A 25,314-nucleotide genomic window follows, 5' to 3' on the forward strand; every position below is an offset into this window, starting at 1 on the left:
AGCGGGCTTCACAAGCTTAAATAGGCGAACAAATCAAGAAAACACAAATAGGAACAGGTGCAACTAATAAGACTAAACTAACAGAAAAGGAAAAGGGATCGGTGGCGGCTAGTAGGACGGTGACGACGACCGCCGAGCACCGCCCGAACAGGCAGGGGAGCCAACTTCGGCGGGAGTCGTGACATTGGAACATTACAAACAATACAAGAATTACAAACAAGATTATAAACAATACAATAATATATATATCATTGAGATAATAAAGCCGCATACAAACATGGTCTCTCTTTTGTTTTCTTGAGTAAGGCAGCTCCAAAATGCAGGTGTTTTCAGCCCAGCTCAGTGCTTTCTGTGGTAGTGGGGCAAGCCAGCAGAAAATACGGAGCGTTGCAACATGATTGGCTCAGTGTTCTGTCGCTCATGGGGAAACTACGTCACCGCGAAGTCTAAGGGGAGACCTCGTAAATTCTAGACCTTTGGGTGCTGACACAGAGATACATTAGAAGTGTCCATCCAAGAAGGCTCAAGGTCATTGGCCACAGATAAAATTATGTCAAATCACGTTATATGTACAGTAGCTTTGATTGGACTGATCAGGTCAACCTCTTACTTTCAAAATCATAGCTAGCAGTCATCATCATGAATCAAGTCGACAATCTACTGACAGCGGAGCCTTGTCTGGCAGCGAAACCGTTCATTCAGCCTCATTTACTGCCTTTAAAAAAAACATAGCTGATATGGCTTACTTGCTTAAACAATGTGGTTTCTACTGACAATTGAGATGTACAAACTGTGGCATAAAGGGACGACAAGTGGATAAGAGGCAATCCGTAATTCCAAAAAGTTTTGGGACACTGTAAAGTTCATGGAGAATAAGAGCACCTCCTCCCAGCTGCCCACTGCACTGAGGATAGAAAACACTGTAACCACCGATAAATCTACGATAATCGATCATTTTAATAATCATTTTCCACGGCTGGCCATGTTTTCCACCTGGCTACCCTAGCCAACACCTCAGCACCCCCTGCAGCAACTTACCCAAACCCCCCCACTTCTCCTTCACCCAAATTCAAACAGCTGATGTTCTGAAAGGGTTGCAAAATCTGGATCCCTACAAATCAGCTGGGCTAGACAATCTGGACCCTCTTTCTAAAAGTATCTACCGAAATTGTAGCAGCCCCTATTACTAGCATATTCAACCTCTCTTTCGTATGTTCTGAGATCCCCAAAGATTGTAAAGCTGCCGCGATCATCCCCCTCTTCAAAGGGGGAGACACCCTAGACCCAAACTGTTAAAGACCTATATCTATCCTGCCCTGCCTTTCTAAAATCTTCAAAAGCCAAGGTAATAAACAGATCACCGACCATTTCGAATCCCACTATGAAATCCGGTTTCCGAGCTGGTCATGGGTGCACCTCAGCCACGCTCAAGGTCCTAAACGATATCATAACCGCCATCGATAAAAGACAGTACTGTGTAGCTGTCTTCATTGACCTGGCCAAGGCTTTCGACTCTGTTAATCACTGCATTTTTATCAGCAGACTCAATATCATAGTCTTCTCAAATGACTGTCTCGCCTGTTTCACCAACTACTTCTCAGATAGAGTTCATTGTGTCATATTGGAGGGCCTGTTGTCCGGACCTCTGGCAGTCTCTATTGGGGTGCCACAGGGCTCAAACCTTCAAACGAGCTTCAACGCCATACAAGACTCCTTCCGTGGCCTCCAACTGCTTTTAAATGCCAGTAAAACTAAGTGCATGCTCCTCAACCGATTGCTGCCTGCACCCTCCCGCCCAACTAGCATCACTACTCTGGACGGTTCTGAACTTGAATATGTGGACAACTACACAAATACCTAGGTGTCTGGTTAGACTGTAGCTAAACAAAGGTTTAAAAAATTAAAATAATGATAATTGTGGGAAAAAATCAACAAAGGCCTACAGGCAAATCGAAGTGTATGCCTATAGCCTACTAAACATAGTTTTATTCTAACTAGGCCTATGTGTATTGGTCTACTATAATACATTTATTGTTTACCTAATTAGTTTTGTTTAGCTTAAATTTCGCTAAATTGATCATATTGCTCTGACAGACTTGGTCTTGTTTTGGGGGGCTCATATCCTGTAGGTCTACTTTTACCCTAAAAACAATTAGAATGAGTTTTCTCTATCCTGAACCCCATGCGAACACACACTTTTCCTCACTGGTTGTAAAATAGCTTTTTCCTGTTTTTCAAATTGTTTTACATATTACACCATTGTTGAAGATATACTATATTGACATATTGCCTGACATATGACCTGGCATGAGCTCAGCTATTTAAATTGTTCCACAACCTTAATTCTGTTATTGTTCTGTCGACAAAGCCGCTGAACAATGACACACGCGACAAGGCCGAGGAGTCAGTCCTGTCATTGACCTTGGGTAAAGGGGAACGAGTTGGTAGACAAAGTGTATTTTTTCCTCTTAACTTTTAATCAAATAGGAAAACAGATTCCAATCTAACCTTGTCAGCCATCGATACGACGGAGATACTAGCACCACTTGTGCAAACTGAATTGCAGTTTAGATAACTATCAGTGAATGCACCAAATTTGCCCATTCACTTCTAGACTTGAAGTATTAACATATTAACATATTTCATGATAAAGCTATAGCCTATTGCATTGTATGTTAAGTATTTATATTTATATTATGCTTACCTAAAATACCAATGCAATTACATCTCTATAATTATATTTCTATAAAACGGAAAAGTATTGGTTGGCCTTTCTGATTGTTTTGAAACATAATTACGTTTTTTAAAAGCTCCATCTATAATTAAAATATACATTTATTTATAATGAAGTATAAGGCCCACATACAATATATAATATAATAGATACATTTGTCCGTAATCTGTCATCAATTTAATCATTCAGTTAGAGGATTTATTTGGTAGCCAACCTGTGAATGTGGATTCCCTGTGTGGCTGCTTGCGTGAGTCCTGTGGGGCAGAGATAGTGGTGAGCTGAGGTGCATCAGAGCTGGGATAAGGGAAAGAGTTGCTCAGAGCACAATTTAGCAGCAGACAGAGTGGAGAACAAGACCTCTTGAGAAGATCTTTATCAAGAGCGAGACCTGGCTCATCAGCTGACTAATGGCCCATGTACACTAGTGGGTGGCACCTCGCGGTGAAGCACTGCTTTCATTTTCAATGGAAGGAAGTGGTGAGGAGCATAGTGGGTGGGGGACCGTTGAGCTGTGCAGGCGGTGAAAAACAGCATTGCCCTATTTTTTTTCAAATAACAAGCAACTGGGAGATGACCAATCATATTGAGTGGTTCCCATGATTAATCTGACACTCTGCTACCCAACACTGGAGACTTTCTTCAGCAAAGATGGCTGACAAATATACTAGGATTGAAGGAAATGTAAGTAATTATACAACTTGTACAGTTGAGATGAATATGTTAGCTAATGGAGAGACAAACATGCATATTTTTTGTCATAGTTAATTTACAAAAATTGCTATTCAGCAAGCTAGCTGACGAGCTAACATTAGCCATCTAGCTAGCTTGCCCTATGGGTGTTTTGACATGAATATGACATTGTAATTCGTGTTGTTTAATGTTTTAGGGACTCCTGAGAAAACCATCAAACCAGGCAGTCGTCTTGTGAAACAGTGGATGTAAAGAATCTATTCAGATAAAGCATTTACTGCAAAATTGAATGTACAATTTTGTAAGCCTGCCTTGCTGATATTTGCTGAAGTAACGTAGCTAGCTAACTCTTGCTTATTGTGTAGTGCAGGATAAAAGGCCTGTCAAAGCACTCCATGATGACAGAAGTGAGTGTTACTAGTAATTTAGTTCAGTTATCTTTGCTTTCTTGGGTACAGGAACAATGGTGGACATATTGAAGCTAATGTGGACAGCAGACTGGGATAGGGAGAGAATATGTCCATAAATTGTCCAGCCAGCTGGCCTGCGCATGCTCTGAGGACCCAACTTTGGCTCCGGAGGAGAGCCTGCAGTCCTTGTTGACCCTGTCACATACATCTCGTGTCTGAGCCGTTGAATTGCGACTCCACTTTGTCTTTATACTGACCTTTTACCTGTTTAGCTACACTGTTTGTATTCGGCCATATTCCCAGTCACCTGCCATGGTTAAATGCGATGGTTCTCGCTTACAGTTTTGCACAAATTCTGCCATCTATCCACGGTTTCTGGTTAGAGTAGGTTTTAATAGTCACAGTGGGTACAACATCTCATTTACACTTCCTGATAAACTCAGTCACCGTATCTGTGTATTCCTCAATGTTATTCTTAGAGGCTACCCGGAACATATCCCAGTCTGCATGATCAAAACAATCTAAGAAGACAGTTACATTTACCACAAAATACTCAAATTAATCATACTCTAAAACAGGGAGCAGAAAGGAGAGCTAGGTTCTTCTTCCATTGACTTAAGCAGAACTCCCTCTCTCATGATCAATTTGTCACCTAAGAGCTTCATCCATTAAAGTGGGAAATTGGCAAAGCTTTCTTCCCACTGTAAACCCATATAGTATGGATTCTGATGTTGACTCTGACAGGGTGTGATTCCCAGGCTGATGGCTGACGGTTTCAGGGATGATCGGTGTGCTGGCTGGACCTCGGCTCTGTGAGGTGGTGTGATTGTTGTGTAGCAATTATTCCTTCGCCATTTACCAGATGGAGCAATATCTATGTATTCTTGCGCCTAACTGTTGTTACATTAATTAAGGATCTACAGGATCGGTGTCCCTATACCGGGAAGGTTGTTGCTAATGTGACTAGAATGACATTGTAAGTAACAGCAAACTTTCCAGGACCTAGACATGTCTTATATGGGCAGAAAGCTTACATTCTTATTAATCTATCGACACTGTGTCACACCCTGACCATAGTTTGCTTTGTATGTTCTATGTTTTGTTTGGTCAGGGTGTGATCTGAGTGGGCATTCTATGTTAGATGTCTTGTTTGTCTGTTTCTGTGTTTGGGCCTGATATGGTTCTCAATCAGAGACAGGTGTTAGTCATTGTCTCTGATTGGGAGCCATATTTAGGTAGCCTGTTTTGTGTTGGGTTTTGTGGATGATTGTTCCTGTCTTTGTGTTTGTTACACCAGATAGGGCTGTTTTCAGTTTTTCAGGTTTCTTGTTTTTGTATATTGTTCTATTTTCATCTTTATTAAAGATGTATCAAAATAACCACGCTGCGTTTTGGTCCGCCTCACCTTCAACAGAAGAAAGCCGTGACAGAATCACCCACCACAACAGGACCAAGCGGCATGGTGACAGGCAGCGGAAGCAGGAGCAGTGCAAGGAGGAATGGACATGGGATGATGTATTGGACGGCAAGGGTTGCTACACATGGGAGGAGATCCTGGTGGGATAGGATCGCCTTCCATGGGAACAGGTGGAGGCTGCTAGGAGAGCAGAGGCAGCCGGAGAGAGGAGCCGGCGATATGAGGGAACACGGCTGGCAAGGAAGCCCGAGAGGCAGCCCCAAAAATGTCTTGGGGGGGCGGCACACAGGAAGTATGGCGAAGCCAGGTAGGAGACCTGCGCCAACTTCCTGTGCTTACCGGAGGGCGAGAGAGACCGGCACCGTGTTATGCAGTGGAGCGCACGGTGTCCCCAGTGCGGGTGCATAGCCCGGTGCGGTACATACCAGCTCCGCGTATCGGCCGGGTTAGAGTGAGCATCGAGCCAAGTGCCATGAAGCCGGCTCTACGAATCTGGTCTCCAGTGCGTCTCCTTGGGCCGGCTTACATGGCACCAGCCTTGCGCACGGTGTCCCTGCTTCGCCTGCATAGCCCAGTGCGGGCTATTCCACCTCGCCGCACTGGCAGGGTGACCGGGAGCATTCAACCAGGTAAGGTTGGGCAGGCTCGGTGCTCAAGAGCTCCAGTGCGCCTGCACGGTCCTGTCTATTCGGTACCACCTCCACGCATCAGCCCTCCGGTGGCAGCTCCCCGCACTCGCCCTGAGGTGCGTGTCCTCGGCCCATTACCACCAGTGCCGGCACCACGCACCAGGCCTACAGTGCGCCTCGCCTGTCCAGCGCTGCCGGAGTCTCCCGCCTGTCCAGCGTTACCGGAGCCTTCCTCCTCTCCAGCACCGCCTGAGCTACCCGTCTGCCCAGCGCCATCAGAGTCTCCCATCAGTCCTGAGCCACCAGTGCCGCCAGTCTGCAAGGAGCCGCCAGTGCCGCCAGTCTGCAAGGATCCGCCAGTGCCACCAGTCCGCAAGGATCTGCCAGTGCCGCCAGTTTGCAAGGATCCGCCAGTCTGCAAGGATCCGCCAGTGCCGCCAGTCTGCAAGGAGCCGCCAGTCTGCCAGGATCCGCCAGTGCCGCCAGTCAGCCAAGATCTTCCAGTGCCGCCAGTCAGCCAGGTTCTGCCAGAGCCGCCAGTCAGCCAGGATCTGTCCCGAGCTGCCCCTCTGTCCCGAGCTGCCCCTCTGTCCCGAGCTGCCCCTCGTCCAGTGGGTTGATTTAGAAGGGTCGCCGTGGTTAGGAGGCCACGGAAGCGGACAATGGGGCGGGCTAAGACTATGGTGAAGTGGGGGCCACGTCCAGCACCAGAGCCGCCACCGCGGACAGATGCCCACCCAGACCCTCCCCAATAGGTTCAGGTTTTGCGGCCGGAGTCCGCACCTTGGGGGGGGGGGGGCTGTTTTAGTTTTTTCACGATTCTTGTTTTTGTATATTGTTCTATTTTCATCTTTATTAAAGATGTATCACAATAACCACGCTGCGTTTTGGTCCGCCTCTCCTTCAACAGAAGAAAGCCGTGACACACTGTCCAATTTACAGTAGCTATCACAGTGAAAAAATACCATGTTATTGTTTGAGGAGAGTGCACAACAACAACAACTTTTATCACGGCAACTGGTTTGATACATTCACCTTTGAAGGTAAAAAATGTAGTTACATTCAGTAATCTTGCTCTGATTTGTCTTGGTCCCTGGTCCCAGGGATAAAATGTAGCATAGTTTTGTGTGATACAATCCATTTTTATATTCAAATGTAGGAACTGGGTTCTACAGTTTGAACCCCTGCTGTCTCTGTATGGCCTTTCTCTTGCATTTCAAAGATGATAGAACTATTTTTGTTGTTGTTGAGAATACATGTTTTTGGTTTGTATGATCCTTTACCAGATCTAATGTGTTATGTTCTCCTACATTAATGTCACATTTACACAAACTTCAAAGTGTTTCCTTTCAAATGGTATCAATAATATGCATATCCTTGCTTCAGGTCCTGAGCTACAGGCAGTTAGATTTGGGTATGTCATTTAGGGGCGAAAATTGAAAAGAAAGGGTCCGATCCTTAAGAGGTTTTAAACACTACTATTTTCACATTTTTTTTATAAAGAAGTAAAAGAGGGTTTGGTTGAGATTCAGTTGTTGGAATTTGAATAAAGGGTATATCTTTAGATTGGGTGTCACCCTTTGAGACTTGCTTTGGGGAACCTTGTTGTCGCATTGGGGGAGGGGGGAGGGGATCGAGGACAGAGGCATCTGCTTATTGTCAAGGAAACTGTCACTCCTCTCCATTGCTGCTAGGCAGAGGTCTCAACAGGCCTGGCCCAAACCTCTTTAAGTGCTGTCACTCACCCTGGGTCTCCTTCCCTTGTAGGGTACCTCCTACACTCAGTGTACTGTATACACCACGCACTCTGCACCTGAGCTGCATCTGTTACTGGCTCCCTACACAGGCAGCCAGCCCTTATGGAGATTTATGTCTGTAGCTTGTCCGCATATAGAAGCTTAAATGGGTGCAATTTATATGGACGTGCCCCTCTGCTCCAAAACGGTCTCTTCTCAGTCTTGCTCAATGACACTTCCTTGGAGATTGATGTCATGTTCATTTGATTAACCTCCAAACTAACTTTATGAAACACAATTTTATAGTAGATACATTTCCAGGTAGTTATTGGGAATTTACATGGTGAAATGGTAATTACACAGGAATATCCCAATAATAACTTATCAAGCACCAAAAGACACCATTTGGTTACCAGGTAACTTCTGTTACACTTTTATTTGAAGTATAACAGAAAGTAGCCATTACCACACAATATCCTAATTGGATTCATTATTAATTGTGCAACCAACCACTAGATGTCTCTGCAAGACTGGCATATAACTGTATGTCTCCAAATTCTCTTGAGAGTACAGCAGACCTGTGCATATGTCAAATACTTTAATAGTTTGCTTGATGAAGCTTGACCAATGTGCAGGGTGGGACCAGTTTGCACATTTGGGACAACAACATGATTTGATGCTTCATTTTGTATCCAGAAAGCTTAATCAAGCACACCTCAAGTATTTGGAAGTATTTGACTTCAGTTTTGATACAGACCTTTATTGACATAGTCTGGAGGGGACTGATTTAGTCCAGACAGAAAATACTTGCCAGAATAAGGATTTAGACAGACATACATAATAAAAAAGATCTTCAACACTTCACGTTTCATTATTAACGTGTGAGGCAGTTACATAGTACTAACAATGGATCCTAAAATAAATACTAAAAGAGCATAAAACATTTCTGTTTTCCATAACATTAATCCACTAGTGGCCCATTTTATGTTATTCCTCTGATAGTAGGCCTACTCTGGTACAACGTCTCAATCAAGGCTTGGAAAACACCCCCGTCTGGTGGTAGTGGCCAGATATCTGGCAGGTTCATCCTTGTGTGGATGTAAAAGACACAACGGTGTGCTTTCCCAACTGAAATCAACTGATCTTGTAGTTACTGAGCCAGCTAGGTTTTGATAAGGGTCTTGGTAATGCCTAGAAGGGCTTGGGTAATGCCTAGAAGGCCAGCATCCCGGAGTCTTCACTGTTGACATTGAGACTGTTGTTTTGCAGGTACTATTTAATGAAGCTGCCAGTTGAGAAATTGTGAGGTGTCTGTTTCTCAAACTAGACACTCTAATGTACTTGTCCTCTTGCTCAGTTGTGCACCGGGGCCTCCAACTCCCTTTATCTATTCTGGTTAGGGCCAGTTTGCGCTGTTCTGTGAAGGGAGTAGTACACAGCGTTGTACGAGATCTTCAGTTTCTTGGCAATTTCTCGCGTGGAATAGCCTTCATTTCTCTGAAAAAGAATAGACTGATGAGTTTCAGAAGAAAGTACTTTGAAAGTACTTTGTTTCTGGTCAATTTGAGCCTGTCATCGAACCCACAAATGCTGATGCTCCAGAAACTCAACTAGTCTAAAGAAAGTCAGTTTTATTGCTTTATTAATCAGGACAACAGTTTCCAGCTGTGCTAACATAATTGCAAAAGGGTTTTCTAGTGATCAATTAGCCTTTCAAAATGATATACTTGGATTAGCTAACACAACGTGCCATTGGAACACAGGAGTGATGGTTGCTGATAATTGGCCTCTGTACTCCTATGTAGATATTTCCAGCTACAATAGTCATTTACAACATTAACAATGTCTACACTGTATTTCTGATCAATTTGATGTTATTTTAATGGACAAAAAATGTGCTTTTCTTTCAAGAACATGGACATTTCTAAGTGACACCAAACCTTTGACCGGTAGTATATATCTATTGTTTATGTCAAAACTGCTAAATCTCAGTAAATTTGGTTGGGAATCATTTCACACCAATATCCAAACCTTGTGTAACGGTCTTCTTCCTCCTCTGACGAGGAGTAGTAAGAAGGATCAGAGGAACAATGCGCAGCGTGGTAAGTGTTCATGATACTTTTAATAGAACACAGAAAAATAACAGTGAAATAACAAAAAACGAAACAGTTCCGTGTGGAACACACAGACACAGAAAATAATCACCCACAAATCAAGGGTTAAAACAGGCTGCCTAAGTATCAATTAGGGACAACGATTGACAGCTGCCTCTGATTGAGAACCATACCAGGCCAAACACAGAAATACCAACTCATAGAAAAACAAACATAGACAACCCACCCAACTCACGTCCTGAACTAAGGTCAGAACGTGACACCTTGTCTCTGATTTTCAAGCAGATTTAAGTCAGGTCTGAGAGTGGACTCCTCAGGAACACTCAACACCTCTGGTGTGTCTTTGGCAATACACTTTGTGTAATTGTCCAAAAAGTTAATTTATTTGCAATATTCAAATCAAATCAAATTGTATTCGTCACATGCGCCGAATACAACAGGTGTACGTACGCCTTACAGTGAAATGCTTACTTACAAGCCCTTAACCAACAATGCAGTTTTAAGAAAATACCCCCCAAAAAGTAAGAGATAAGAAAAAAATGTTTTTACGAGCAGCAGTAAATAACAATAGCGGGGCTATATACAGGGGGTACCGGTTCAGAGTCAATGTGTCAATGTGCGGTAGCACCGGTGTCGAGGTAATTGAGGTAATATGTACATGCAGGTAGGGTTATTAAAGTGGCTATGCAGAGATAATTACAGAGAGTAGCAGCAGCGTAGGGCGGTGCAAATAGCCTGGGTAGCCATTTGATTAGCTATTCAGGAGTCTTATGGCTTGGGGGTAGAAGCTGTTTAGAAGCCTCTTGGACCTAAACTTACCGGTACCGCTTGCCGTACGGTAGCAGAGAGAACAGTCTCTGACTAGGATGGCTGGAGTCTTTGACAATTTTTAGGGCATTCCTCTGACACCGCCTGGTATAGAGGTCCTGGATGGCAGGAAGCTTGACCCCAGTGTTGTACTGGGCTGTACGCATTACCCTCTGTAGTGCCTTGCGGACGGAGGCCGAGCATTTGGCATACCAGGCAGTGATGCAACCCATCTCGATGGTGCAGATGTAAAACCTTTTGAGGATCTGAGGACCCATGCCAATTATTTTCAGTGTCCTGAGGGGGAATAGGTTTTGTCGTGCCCTCTTCATGACTGTCTTGATGTGCTTGGACTATGTTAGTTTGTTGGTGATGTGGACTCCAAGGAACTTGAAGCTCTGAACCTGCTCCGCTACAACCATGTCGATAAGAATGGTTAGTGCTTGGTCCTCCTTTTCCTGTAGTCCACAACCATCTCATTGGTCTTGATTACATTGAGGGAGAGGTTGTTGTCCTTGAAACCTAGGTCAGGTCTCTGACCTCCTCCCTACAGGCTGTCTCATCATTGTCGGTGATCAGGCCTTCCACTGTTGTGTCATCGGCAAACTTAAGGATGGTGTTGTAGTTGTGCCTGGCATTGCAGTCATGAGTGAACAGGGAATACAGGAGGGGACTGAGCACACACCCCTGAGGGGCCCCCGTGTTGAGGATCAGCGAGGCGGATGTGTTGTTACCTACCCTTACCACCTAGGGGCGGCCCATCAGGAAGTCTAGGATCCAGTTGCAGAGGGAGGTGTTTAGTCCCAGGGTCCATAGCTTAGTGATGAGCTTTGAGGGCACTATGGTGTTGAACGCTGAGCTGTAGTCAATGAATAGCATTCTCACATAGGTGTTCCATTTGTCCAGGTGAGAAAGGGCAGTGTGGAGTGCAATAGAGATTGCATCATCTGTGGATCTGTTGGTGCGGTATGCAAATTGGAATGGGTCTAAGGTTTCTAGGATAATGGTGTTGATGTGGGCCATGACCACCCGTTCAAAGCATTTCATGGCTACAGATGTGAGTGCTAGGAGTCGGTAGTCATTTAGGCAGGTTACCTTAGTGTTCTTAGCCACAGGGACAATGGTGATCTTAGCCACAGGGACAATGGTGATCTTCTTGAAACATGTTGGTATTACAGACTCAGTCAGGGAGAGGTTGAAAATGTCAGTGAAGACACTTTGGTCAGCGCATGCTCGGACTTAACGTCCTGGTAATCCATCTAGCCCAGCGGCCTTGTGAATGTTGACCTGTTTAAAGATCTTACTCACATCAGCTGTGGAGAGTGTGACCACACAGTCATCCGGACCAGCTGATGCTCTCATGCATGTTTCAGTGTTGCTTACCTCGAAGCGAGCATAGAAGTTATTCAGCTCATCTGGCAGGCTTGTGTCACTGTGCAGCTTTCGGTTGTGCTTCCCTTTGTAGTCTGTAATAGTTTGCAAGCCCAATATTGCCTTGCAGTATTTCTTAAGGGCCTTTTTGCAAAGATAATGATGATTTGATTTTTTTTTTTAACACAGCCTTCTTTCTTTTCACTTTGTTAAACAGGCCAGTAATGTGGAGTGAATGCAATGTTGTTGATCCCTTTGCATTTTCAAGTATTGTGGTGGCAGCATCCTGTTGTATGTTTGTCACCGACAGGGGCTGGGGAGTTCGTCAGGATAAAAATAATATGAAAGGAGCCAAGCCCAGGTAAAAAGCTAGAGGAAATCCTGCCTCAGTCTTCTGAATACATGACCCTTGAATAGAGTTTAATATTTTGGCGGGACAATTACACAAATAATATTAAAAAACATCTGAATGTTTTTCCAAGAGGAATTGAGTTTTCCCGAGGGGTTCAGTCTCAGTCCTGACATTAAAATGGATTGAAAATCAGAGACAAGGTTTGAATATTGCTGTCCCTTAATGATTCCGAACCAAATAAACTGAGCTTGAGCAATTATGTTCCCCTAAGAGTTGTGCAGAGTTGGTAGAATCTTATTCAAAATTAATTACAGCTGTAATTGCTGCCAAAGGTGCTTCCACCAAGTTATTAACTCTGGGGTGTGAAGACATATGCAATCAAGACTTCTTTTTTAGTTTTTTATTAATTTAGAACATTTTCTATATTTATTTTACTTTGGAAATATGGAGCAGGTTATGTATATCTGTAGGAAATTATAATCCCTTTCTAGATTTAGAAAGGGGGTGTAGACTTTCACTAGGCAATGTATAGCTAGCCATTGATAAATGAATTGGGACCGAAGTTTGGTGTAAGGCATATATGATCACTCAATTATAGCACACTTTCCTACATCCGCTTTCTGTGTATCTATCTTTAGTTCAATTCAATCGCATTCGCTTTCTCGTCCCTGGGTATTTCCCCAGTCAAATGAAGGGATTGTGGAGAGATTGCCTGTTGGATTTAATTCTCCACTGCTCTCCTCAGTCACACCACATTTCACTGCACATCTGATTTGTCACGCTGCCAATGAATATGTCACAAGTTTTATGGGAAAGAGAAAGACATAATGAATATATAATGCATAGGGAGAGGTATGATCTTCTTACCGCATTTATAATAGAGCATTGTTCAATGGTCTAATCACATTGTGGACAGCCAGTGTACATGTATTTTGGACGTATAGTGGCCAGCCTAATGATGTTAATGAAGAATTATTACATGTAATATCGTACAAGAGATATTTTGGGAGAAAAGATTGGATGCGCTGCAAGAGGGTAGAGATAGATGATCTATGTCTTCTTTGTACAACATAAACTCAGCAAAAAAAGAGATATCCTCTCACTGTCAACTGCGTTTATTTTCAGCAAACTTAACATGTGCAAATATTTGTATGAACATAACAAGATTCATCAACTGAGACATAAACTGAACAAGTTCCACAGACATGAGACTAACAGAAATGGAATAATGTGTCCCTGAAGAAAGGGGAGGGGGGTCAACATCAAAAGTAACAGTCAGTATCTGGTGTGGCCACCAGTTGCATTAAGTACTGCAGTGCATCTCCTCCTCATGGACTGCACCAGATTTGCCAGTTCTTGCTGTGAGATGTTACCCCACTCTTCCAACAAGGCACCTGCATGTCCAAGAACATTTCTGGGGGGAATGACCTTAGCCCTCACCCGCCTGACCAACAGGTCCCAGAAGTGCTCAATGGGATTGAGATCCGGGCTCTTCGTTGGCCATGGCAGAACACTGACATTCCTGTCTTGCAGGAAATCACGCACAGAACGAGCACTATGGCTGGTACATTGTCATGCTGGAGGGTCATGTCAGGATGCAGGAAGGGTACCATATGAGGTAGGTGTATGTCTTCCCTGTCACGCACAGCTTTGAGATTGCCTGCAATGACAACAAGCTCAGTCCGATGATGCTGTGACACACCGCCCAAGACATTGATGGAACCTACACCTCCAAAATAAATCCCGCTCCAGAATACAGGCCTCGATGTAACACTCATTCCTTCGAACATAAACGCAAATCCGACCATCACCCCATGTGAGACAAAACTGCGACTCGTCAGTGAAGAGCACTTTTTGTGCCCATAGGCGACGTTGTTGCCGGTGATGTCTGGTGAGGACCTGCCTTACAACAGGCCTACAAGCCCTCAGTCCCGCCTCTCTCAGCCTGTTGCGGACAGTCTTAGCACTGTCGGAGGGATTGTGCAGTCCTGGTCTAATTCGGGCAGTTGTTGTTGCCATCCTGTACCTGTCCCACAGATGTGATGTTCGGGTGTACTGATCCTGTGCAGGTGTTGTTACAAGTGGTCTGCCACTACGAGGACGATCAGCTGTCCGTCCTGTCTCCCTGTAGTGCTGTCTTAGGTGCCTCACAGTACGGACATTGCAATTTATTGCCCTGGCCACATCTGCAGTCCTCATGCCTCCTTGCAGCATGCCTAAGGCACGTTCACGCAGATGAGCAGGGACCCTGGGCATCTTTCTTTTGGTGTTTTCAGAGTCAGTAGAAAGGCCTCTTTAGTGTCCTAAGTTTTCATAACTGTGACTTTAATTGCCTACCGTCTGTCAGCTGTTGGTGTCTTAACGACCGTTCCACAGGTGCATGTTCATTAATTGTTTATGGTTCATTGAACAAGCAGGGGAAACAGTGTTTAAACCCTTTACAATGAAGATCTGTGAAGTTATTTGGATTTTTATTAATTATCTTTGAAAGGCAGGGTCCTGAAAGAGTATGTTTCTTTTTTTGCTGAGTTTATGTGTAAAAGCATGGTGCCGAAGACTTGCACTTCTGAACATGATCCCTGGCTTTATGAAGCAAGTGCAGTATTCCCACTCATCTCACAAAGCGCATGTGCTTTATGTCCACTATATATTTTTCTCCAGTGAAGAGAATGCCCCCTTGTGACCAGATTCAAACCCACCAGAAAACCTCTCCTGTTTGTCTCCTAGCAAACACATACCGTTGTAATCATAGAGGACTAATGGAGAAGCACATTTTTCTTCCAGAGAGTGGTCCTGCCTTGCACTGGGATTATTTTAAGGATATTACAAATCTATACTAATAATAAAAGGGGCTAGTGCCTTGCACTGTGTAAGATAATGGGATGATGACTTGCATGCGAGTGTCTCTTTAAAAGCAGAACATGTTGGAATCACTCTATGCAGAGCAGCTGCATCACCTATCCCTGGGACTGGAGTGCTGCTGATGAGAAAGCCCTACAGGACTCTTCCAAATTGGCATGAAATTATATTTGCCTCTGACTGAGATAGCGGCCATGCAGCCACTCGTGTACCGCTCTCTCTTTTCCTGGGGCACTCCAATGATACAGGCACTTTGCAGTTTCAGCTCGTTTGTGCTCAAGTTTAAGAAAGTACATTTTCATAAGGATGTGCTCTGTTAGTCCTTGTTTTCTACTTCATGGGTACAATTCATTATAGATATTCATAATTGCTAATACTTGCACTTTGTTTTCAGATTTGAAGTTTAGATGTACGGTATGTGTTAACAGTACCAGTTTTACATGTTAGTCAAATGAAAGCAGTCAACACATGTGATACCATATGCCAGATATGATAATAGTTTATTTCTAATCAGCAAAGATACACAGTTGATGCATTTGTATCTTTCATAATTTTTAGCACAGAGAAAAAAGCCATACATCCATGTATACATAATGGGTATATATGTAGATGGGTATGTATTAAAGTGCAAGTGATTCACAAGGATCAATCATGCTTAACATAGCTACTGTATTCGGAACTTCAGCAAGTAATCTCCTCAAATGGCTTACTGATAACTTTCATCTATGAATTTGAAAGTAAAGTAACTGTCACTACGATTAAGATTTCACTCTTACTGATCACCCAAGTAGTTTTAATTCTGGCAAATTGATTTCAAGTCTTGAGGGGAAAGAGTACCATGGAGTTCCAGAGTTCAGGGAGCCCAGTCCCCAGCCTGCCATAAACATATGGTGTATCAACAGAAAACGCTGCTGCCAATTTCACTGATTTCCCTAAGGATAGATTTAGCTAATAATCCAGTAGGCCTACCACCAAAATGCACCCTATTCTTGTCTTGCAACAAATAGCCTAATGAATAAAACAGAATGTCTCGAAAGAACAAAATATGACTTGTAAGTCTGTTAATTTAATTCTCATATTTGCCTATTACAGACTTTCATACACTATGCACCTTTAACTAAACACACATTCTAAAATATGTCAATGAACCATCTAGGTTTGGGCACATCCTCACCAGAACAAACATTCAATATAAGATACATTCTCTAAAGTTACCCAGATTTTGGATTTATAAGCATAGTCTCAAGGGAGAGGAAATAAACAGAATACTATTGTCAAATATGTTCACTGCAAGCAACATTCAAATAAATGTACAAATTCCAGAAGAAGTACCAAACTGAATGAAAATGGTAAAATGCAACTATACAGATTGATGCCAGGGTCTGTGAATGTGTTTTCACCATAGATATCCAAGTAAATGTAAAATGATAACCTATCATACAGGGGAGTAAGCTATTGTTTAGCAGCAAATGTTTTGGATTTTGTCCAGCTATTACAGACACAGGAATACATGTATTAACAGTATAGGAAGGAAGTAGTCCCAACCCATCGCAAGTGATGAATGTTTCAATGCCCCTTTATAGTGGTCATAAGAGATGCAAAGTGCATATGTAACATTAGTAGTAAGATACACTACATTGCTAATACAGTCTTAACATTTGAGTGATTTTTTCCTTACTTTTTCTTTTTAATATACACTATATTGCTACTAAAAGCAAGATATTATTATATCCCAAGAAAAAGACAAAACAAAAAACAATACAACATAAACCACATCAACAAACACAGAAACAGAAAGGGGGAGTCTAGGGGCACATTGCATTGCCTGCATACTTCACTATGAGTATGGGAGCAAATGAGCTGCTGCCACATTCATTCAGCATCAGCTGGCACTGTTTGTGACAAAGGGCAAGGTTGTGTGTTATTGTGAATCCTCCATATGAGAGATTATTGCATAGGTTTGTGAGTTCTTAACATTTCAAATGATTTGGTATTGTAAAACCACCAGATCTCTCTAACATTATTTTCCCCTTGTGCACATCGCCTTCATCCAGGCATGTGTGAAAAGTCTCTTGAATTAACCTCCCTTTGTTGAAGCACTTATGGAGTAATGTCACCAGGATAACCTTTCTGAGAGAAACATTATTTTGCATGATATTAAGGATATATCCAGCAAAAGCTTTGCAGTTCAGTCTTCAAGTTTAGCTGTTAAATGTACAATGAATGGTTTGACCACAATTTCTCTCTACCTTCATAACATAATCAATCGTGCTTGGAAAATACACACACATTCCCAACAGAGTCCCCTTGCACCAGTACATAAGTGACCATGTTTGCAACATGGGTTGTTTAAGTGACAGTCCCATGTAACACTCATAAAGAAGATCACCTGACTTGAATGACCAACTTGTTCCCCTATGTCCAGCACAGAGTCATAACATGGGTCCTATTCAGTCAACAGAGAGGACAATGTAGAGAGTGGCAGATCCTATAGTATTTGATCATGAGCCCCCACTGAAATAGAAGCTATGACCAAACTGCACATTAAAATTGTACATCTGTAACCTAACTAAAACTACAGCAACATCATAAAATAACAAGTTAAATAATATAGTAGGAAAATAAATATCAATATTATACCAACAAGGCTTTTAAATAGTCATTATCAACACTGGAAGTCAGTGTGTATGATCCAAACCCTCCATGTCATATTCATCAGGGAGAATGTTGTTCATCGAATGGGGTGGCCTCTATCAATCTCAGGTGGTCACCTGCTCATAAGTTACACTGCTGGTACACACTTACTGTGAACTGAGTGTTTCAGGACAGAAGAGATGTAATGGTATCTAAACAATGTTATATTCTCTGGTATATGAGTTAGCTACATGGCATTCCGGGTGGTTTCAAGTTAAGGTAACTTCCTGTGCAAAGTTTATTAGGATAGCTCTCATCTGAGGGACATGCCTCTCTCCAGATCTGGCTGTTGCCATCAGAGACTAATAACTCAATAAATAAAAGAATCCTGTTTGTGTCAGTGACTATGTGACACTGATTTCTATAGCACATGCTTACCTATTTTAATGGTCTCATCATAATATGGAAATATCTCACATTTACTGTATGAAACATTTAGTAATTAACTAATAGTATCACATTTAATTATCTATTGATGAAGATATTGATGACATATCAATTGATATTATATTAATGGATACACATTTGTATTCTGCAACCCATTTTAAAAAAAACATTTGTGCTCTATAGATATGAACCATACCTGCAAGTTTGTGCTTGAAATCCTAGACAGAAAACTTAAAGGGACATCATCCCACTAGGCTCTCAAATAATTCATATCAAGTGTGGGGAGTGAACAGGAATGGACAGGGCCAAGTTGTGGAGATACAATAGAATACAATACAACATGTTCAATGAACTTGGTAATTGATAGAGTTGGGAAATAGTTTAGGGGAGGGGATCCTCTCAAACCTTAGGTACAGTATCTCTCACACTCAAACTCTGATATAAAATATACTTGAAACACATGGGATATTCTCTTAGAGGTGCATGTTATTTTCCAGTCTGGAGAGGAATGATTCTTAAATACCCAAGGGAAGAGACCACTGTTGGCTTGTGTTTTTGAGGGGTGTGTGTAGTTTCTGGATCTGAGTGGGAGTTAGGAGCTGTCACCAGTGGCACGCTTCTTGCTAAAATGGCTGGCAGAGTCTCTGTTGCGTAGACCAGGCTGGATCTTATACATGTGTGGGCCCATTGACAACCGTGAGCTCCTTCGGCCCTCCACTCCAGTTGGAACGGCAGCAGCAGCAACTGAGGGGCAGGGTTTGTTCTGCAGAAGCTGGAAGAGAATGGTCATCTCTGGGCCAAGTCTGGACACCATACTGGCCCTCAGCAGGTCCACAGTCTCCTCATCACAGTTCATCAGGCTCTGGAGGAGCTTACCGTAAAACCTGCAAAAGGATGCAGCATTCATGTATTTTTGTTGCTGTTATTTACGTTTTTTATTTTAAAGCTGCAACTTTTTCGGCAACCGACAAAATTCACATAGAAATGTGAGTTGTACATCAGTCATTCTCATTGAAAGCAAGTCTAAGAAGCGGTAGATCAGTTCTATGTGCACTATTTCTCTGCTTCCCATTTTTAAATTTAGTTTTTGTCTTTTACTTTCGGTTTTGTATACCAGCTTCAAACAGCTCAATATGCAATATTTTGGGTTATGGAAAATATATTTCACAGTGATTTAGATGGTACAATCTACAATATACTTGCTTGTTATGTCACTTAAAGTATATTTAGGCCAACTATTACAATTTTAGCAACCAGGAAATGGCGGAGCGATTTCTACATAGTGCAGAATTTGAGTCATTTAGAAGACACTCTTACAGTTAGTGCGTTCATCTTAACATAGCTAGCTGGGGCAACCACACTTGTATCAGTCATAGTAAGCCCATTTTTCCTCAATAAATTAGCTAAAAGCAAAGTCAGTGCTAATAAGGGGGTAAAAAAGTGCGAGTGTTAGCTCATGGAAGGCTTTTTTTCCCTTTTTTTTACAATTTTATCAAAATGTCTTAGGAGCCCAGTGAAATGTATTTCCTTCAGTAGAGTTAGTGTACCAAATACATAGATTTTGTTGTACTAAGATAAAGTAAAAAAAAAACAGAAATGGAAGCCCTTTGACCTAGGTTTTCTAGGAACTCACCTGTTGGGGAAGTGGCTTGGGAGCTGAGCCACCTCTCCAATAGCATCTGGATTGGTGCGGGCGATAGTGCAGATATCCAGCTTGCTGTAGCACTCCTCCTGAACTTCTGAGGTCATTCTTTGGAAGGTGGAGCAGCGGCGGATGGTGAGGAACACCTTGGAGGTGATGCCGTTAGCAATGCACTTGAGGCTCTCTTTCACAAAGGCTTTACCCTGCACAAAACCACATAATATCACAGTCATATCAAAAAACATTACTTAACTTCAGTTAACAGGTTTAATCTACTGCGACATACTGTCAGATTTGAAAAGAGAAAGAATTACCATACCTGAGTGTCAAATTTAGCTGCACTGTACAGAAAGGACTTGCAGATGTCGTGCATGCCATCTGTGTCACACGTGGAGTTCTCCAGACATGCGAAGGCTCCACAGCCTACTTGGAGGGCACTGTTCAGACAGCGTGCCACGTCAGCTGTAGACTCAGAGAGGGAAGGGACCATAAGCAGGGGGCAGGCTATCATATAGCTCTCAATAATAATGGAAAGATAACCAGTCTGTTTTGATTGGGAACCAAACAATTAAGGGATTTGATGATAATTTACATGCAAAGTTGATTCAATGCTGCGATCATAACTATTCAGACAAATTACAACTTGACTGCTCATTGGACACCTTCAACTTTTTAAGACTGGGACACAATTTACCATAATTACATTTCCACTTCCTGGCAAAACATTTCATGAATATTCTACACACACACACACACACACACACACACACACACACACACACACACACACACACACACACACACACACACACACACACACACACACACACACACACACACACACACACACACACACACACACACACACACACACACACACACACACACACACACACACACACACACACACACACACACACACACACACACACACACACACACACACACACACACACACACACACACACACACACACACACACACACACACACACACACACACACACACACACACACACACACACACACACACACACACACACACACACACACACACACACACACACACACACACACACACACACACACACACACACACACACACACACACACACACACACACACACACACACACACACACACACACACACACACACACACACACACACACACACACACACACACACACACACACACACACACACACACACACACACACACACACACACACACACACACACACACACACACACACACACACACACACACACACACACACACACACACTTCAGGATCAGGTTCCGCTGTCTGTCCCTTTTGGCACCAGACCCCTTGTTTCCATTACCCTCACATGCGACAAGACAATAACATGCAGCATTTGGAAGGCGTGCCAAACCACCTCTGACACTCATCACCATGGACTGTGCACACTTAAAAGAACAGTCATGTACCCTGGCTTGGGTCACTGCCTCAATTCTCATAAATAGACCTAATGTTCATGTTTCACATAAATATTGCCTCAGACTTAATATTAAAGAGCAAGCTGACATACACAGCTGTGTAAACTATTCTGACAAGAGGTAAAGATATAAAGTAACCAGAAAACCCCTAAATGTCTTCCAATGAATGCCTCTTTTGTCCATTTAGTAAGACTGGGACAAGTTCATGGTAAGAAGCATACAGCAATTGTAACAATGAGCTGATGTACTGTATGCCACAGACGGATGCACTGTCACTCATTTAACATTTTTGCCCCCCTCCCTAATGAACTAGCCAATCTGTGATGAATCGAAATGGCTGTCAAGCCAGTGAATCACTAATCAAACTGTCCCACCACTGTATCGCTCAGGTCATGTGAGAATTAATAAATAAATAAAATAGATTTCAACAGATACACACTCCTTCAGCATCTCTTACTGGCAGGACCACGGAGGCCCATGCAGCAGATACTTAGTCTGAGGTAACCAATGCATTGGTTTAACTGAAATAACAATAATGACTTAAGGAGATCACAGAGATAACACCTCAATCATACCCATATTTCCTAACATGGGCCTGGCTTTCTTTGGGCAAGCAACTTTTTCATATATCATACACATTTCGGAAATAGAGTGCATGAACATTTAATCCATCCCTCTGGCAACCAATTTAAGCATAATGTTATGCATGGAGTTGAATAGATAGCCCAATCCGATGTAGACCTAGGCCATGAATTCGTTTTTTTCTTGCTATACAATAGCTTTCCTCTTTTTAGGGGCAGTGCTCGGTGGAAAGATGTTATTTTCACTTTATTAATCGCACGGGAATACGATTGGCAGTTACAGTTGGCAAACCATTGAAAAGGGACATAAAGCCTACTGATTGAGTAAGTAGGGACGCACGTCACGCGAAACCTTGTGCCCTATGAGTCTTCGAATCTGGATATCATCCCTGGCCAATGGCCAGCATTCTTTCCCCAAAGAAACTCTAACGTCTCCACCCTCTTTGCGTTCACCGAGAAAGCTCTACCCCATTCACGTTTCTTCCGGTATTAGGCGCTTCATTCCTCCTGTCAAGACGCCGGTAGCCAGTAGCTACAGGTGGGTGCAGTGGCGTAGCCTATGCCACCACGCACAAATCGGTATTTTATGGGGCCTACAGCAATACTGTAGTTCTATCAATACTTTAAACTGGTGACTGCTTGGAAGAATACCACAACATTTAAAATATGATGGCCATAGTTGTTTCGAAACACCTGTAGATCATTTGGTGGTTAAAAAATGCTTAAACAGTGCGTAGAACAACATTATAGATAAATGCATTTAAGAAATTTAAAAAATGACTTGTAGAATAGGCTACCTGACATAAATAAATAAACATTGATGAATTTACCCACACACAGGGTACAAGTGGGCTCCCCTGTATCAACTAATTCCTACAGCCTCCTTTAAAATAAATATTAATCTGATGTTCTATCCTCAGGTCAGTGACCTCGTGTTTAAGCAACCCACACGACCATCAATTCAAAGAGCATTCGTTCATAGACCATGTTTCAACATCTCATGATGGTAGGCTACAGCTTTTTCACAAACAGGTGTCAGTCACCACGAAGCTCACGCTCATCACTTGCCGGTAAAACACCGGTAGAGCACAGTGAGTAGCCTAGCCTATGTTGGAGCTATTCGGTTGTCTGTCGATCAAGGCGTTCACTTGGAAACAGAGCAGCATATCATGTAATAGAAAACATTCCCCCATACTGTGCATACAATGTAATAGTAATAATCCATACAAATCCGTGCGAACACCGCATCCACTCAAAAACATGCTGTATTGTAAGAGAATATTACTTACAAGGGGTATTTGCAGAAAATCGTGCTCTTCTGGGTGAATACGACTCGTTCTGATCCAGTTCATATGCAGATGCAATCAGCACCATTAGAAGAAAAAGTCCGGTCATCAAAGGCATTGTTCAATAATCACTGATGATCTAACAAAATACAAGGAATAGTGTTTCTTGCTTATCTTATTAATAGTTCATACAGCTCTGAAGATGTACAGCGCCGTGTTTTCAACAATGTAAATATATCACTAAGTAGGTACCATCTACCCAATGCGGCTATTCCTCTACCCTGGACCGTACACTGATTTCCTTTGACGTGCATGACCGATAGAGCGCTGGTCTGCACGTGTTTATATGGGACTGCCGCACATTACGAGTCTCCTGGTTAGCCCAATCAAAACACAGCATCAACGACCATGCTCTCTCTCCCGTCGCCTAATTGATTGACAATTTTACAGTACATTGAAATTCAATGTGGTCTTGGGTATTTCGCGCCAATGATAGCCTACATAAATTATTATTTGAGTTGATAAAACACTGAAGCTGTAGTACATTTTGCAATCTCAAGTCAAAGTCAATTAGCTTATAGTTTTTTCAGTAAACAGTCAGAAATTGGTGTACCTGTTCTCTTCAAACAACCGTTAAGTGACATTTTCACTTGATTTGTTCGTTATGTTTCTATGCGCCATATGCAAACTTCAGTGAGAGTGAAATATATGTCTTATTACCTGATGTTACCTGAACCCATTCAAACCAATACCACACAGGCTATTTCTGCAGTTTCCATTTGGTAAAATAGACAGGGCAGATTAGTGGCAACATTGACACAGGGTAAATTCTCGGCAACCCATCAATCCAGTTTATGTCAGCACAAATGTATAAATTCCATCTTGAAACAATGCTAAAACAATGCTATTATGGTCTACCGGAAGGAATATAATGGCTTATTGTGTATACAGTAGGCATATTGCTTAGGCTAATATATGTGATTTAGTAACCTGCGTCTTTAGTCAAATGTATTGCGCGCTTTGTCTTACTTAAATTTCTTAAAATAATATAAACTGAAATTATTCAAATAATTTGACTTTTATCGCATGATTGGCATTTTGCTAAACCATGTTCAATAAACGAGACTATTGTTCGTTTAATGGACAACATTTATTTAACATTGAGATAACATACTTTATGTCAATAATGAGGTAGTTTATGTATGGATAGCCATCAATGTTGATGTATTTCCTGGTTTGCTGCATGCTGGTGAGACGTGGTAGCCAGGCACGGATCCAAACGAGTTGTAGCTACACATTCCAGAGGGAGGCCAATAATGATCTATTCAAACCAAATCAAATTGTATTCGTCACATGCTTCGTAAACAACAGGTGTAGACTAACAGTGAAATGCATAGGGGGCCTTCCAAACAATGCAGAGAGAGAGAGAACTTAAAGAAAAAATAGAAAAGTAATAACAGGTAATAATAAAAGTAATAATAAATACACAATGAGTAACAATAACTTAGCTATAACCACATGATACCAGTACCAAGTCGATGGGCAGGCGTAGGAGGTAATTGAGGTAGATATATACCTATAAATAGGAATAAAGTGACTAGGCAACAGGATAAATAATAAACATAAGCAGCAGCATATGTGATGAGTATAAAAAGTTTGTGTAAAAAGGGTCAATGCAGATAGTCCAGGTAAGTATTTGGTTAACTATTTAAGTAACTATTTAATAGTTTTAAGGCTTGGGGGTAGGGGCTGTTTCTGTTGGTTCTGCAACTGGTTGGCTGGAGTCTTTGACAATTGTTAGGGCCTTCCTCTGACACCACCTGGTATAAAGGTCCTGGATGGCAGGGAGCTCAGCCCTAGTGATGTACTGTATCGCCTAGTCGTTGGATGCCAATCAGTTGCCAGTCGTTGGATGCCAAGCGGTGATGCAGCCAGTCAAAATGCTCTCAATGGTGCAGCTGTAAAACTTTTTGAGGATCTGAGGCCCCATGCCAAATCTTTTCAGCCTTTTGAGGGGAAGAGGCATTGTGGTGCCCTCTTCACAACTGTGTTGGTGTGTGGACACCAAGGAACTTGATGCTCTCGATCCGCTACACCACAGCACCGTTGATGTGAATGGGGGCGTGAACGGCCCTCCATTCCCTGT

At 42.5% G+C, this 25,314-nt stretch overlaps 2 protein-coding genes across 2 annotated transcripts; one reads left to right on the top strand and one right to left on the bottom strand.

Annotated features, from left to right (window-relative positions):
- Positions 1 to 3,231: 3,231 nt before the first annotated feature.
- Positions 3,232 to 6,749, top strand: LOC127907259 (uncharacterized). Its single transcript, XM_052461469.1, has 2 exons — positions 3,232 to 3,415; positions 3,621 to 6,749. The coding sequence occupies exon 2, from the start codon at positions 5,517 to 5,519 to the stop codon at positions 6,498 to 6,500; it is 984 nt and encodes a 327-aa protein (XP_052317429.1). The 5' UTR covers positions 3,232 to 3,415; positions 3,621 to 5,516; the 3' UTR covers positions 6,501 to 6,749.
- An 8,851-nt stretch (positions 6,750 to 15,600) lies between these two features.
- Positions 15,601 to 23,471, bottom strand: LOC118393179 (stanniocalcin-like). Its single transcript, XM_035785586.2, has 4 exons — positions 23,172 to 23,471; positions 20,162 to 20,304; positions 19,834 to 20,045; positions 15,601 to 19,084 (listed from the first exon to the last, which is right to left on the bottom strand). Exons 1-4 carry the CDS (start codon positions 23,284 to 23,286, stop codon positions 18,793 to 18,795), a joined length of 762 nt encoding a protein of 253 aa, XP_035641479.1. The 5' UTR covers positions 23,287 to 23,471; the 3' UTR covers positions 15,601 to 18,792.
- Between the last annotated feature and the right edge of the window lie 1,843 nt (positions 23,472 to 25,314).

Source organism: Oncorhynchus keta, chromosome 14 (genome assembly GCF_023373465.1).
Source record: "Oncorhynchus keta strain PuntledgeMale-10-30-2019 chromosome 14, Oket_V2, whole genome shotgun sequence".
Lineage (NCBI taxonomy): Eukaryota > Metazoa > Chordata > Actinopteri > Salmoniformes > Salmonidae > Oncorhynchus > Oncorhynchus keta.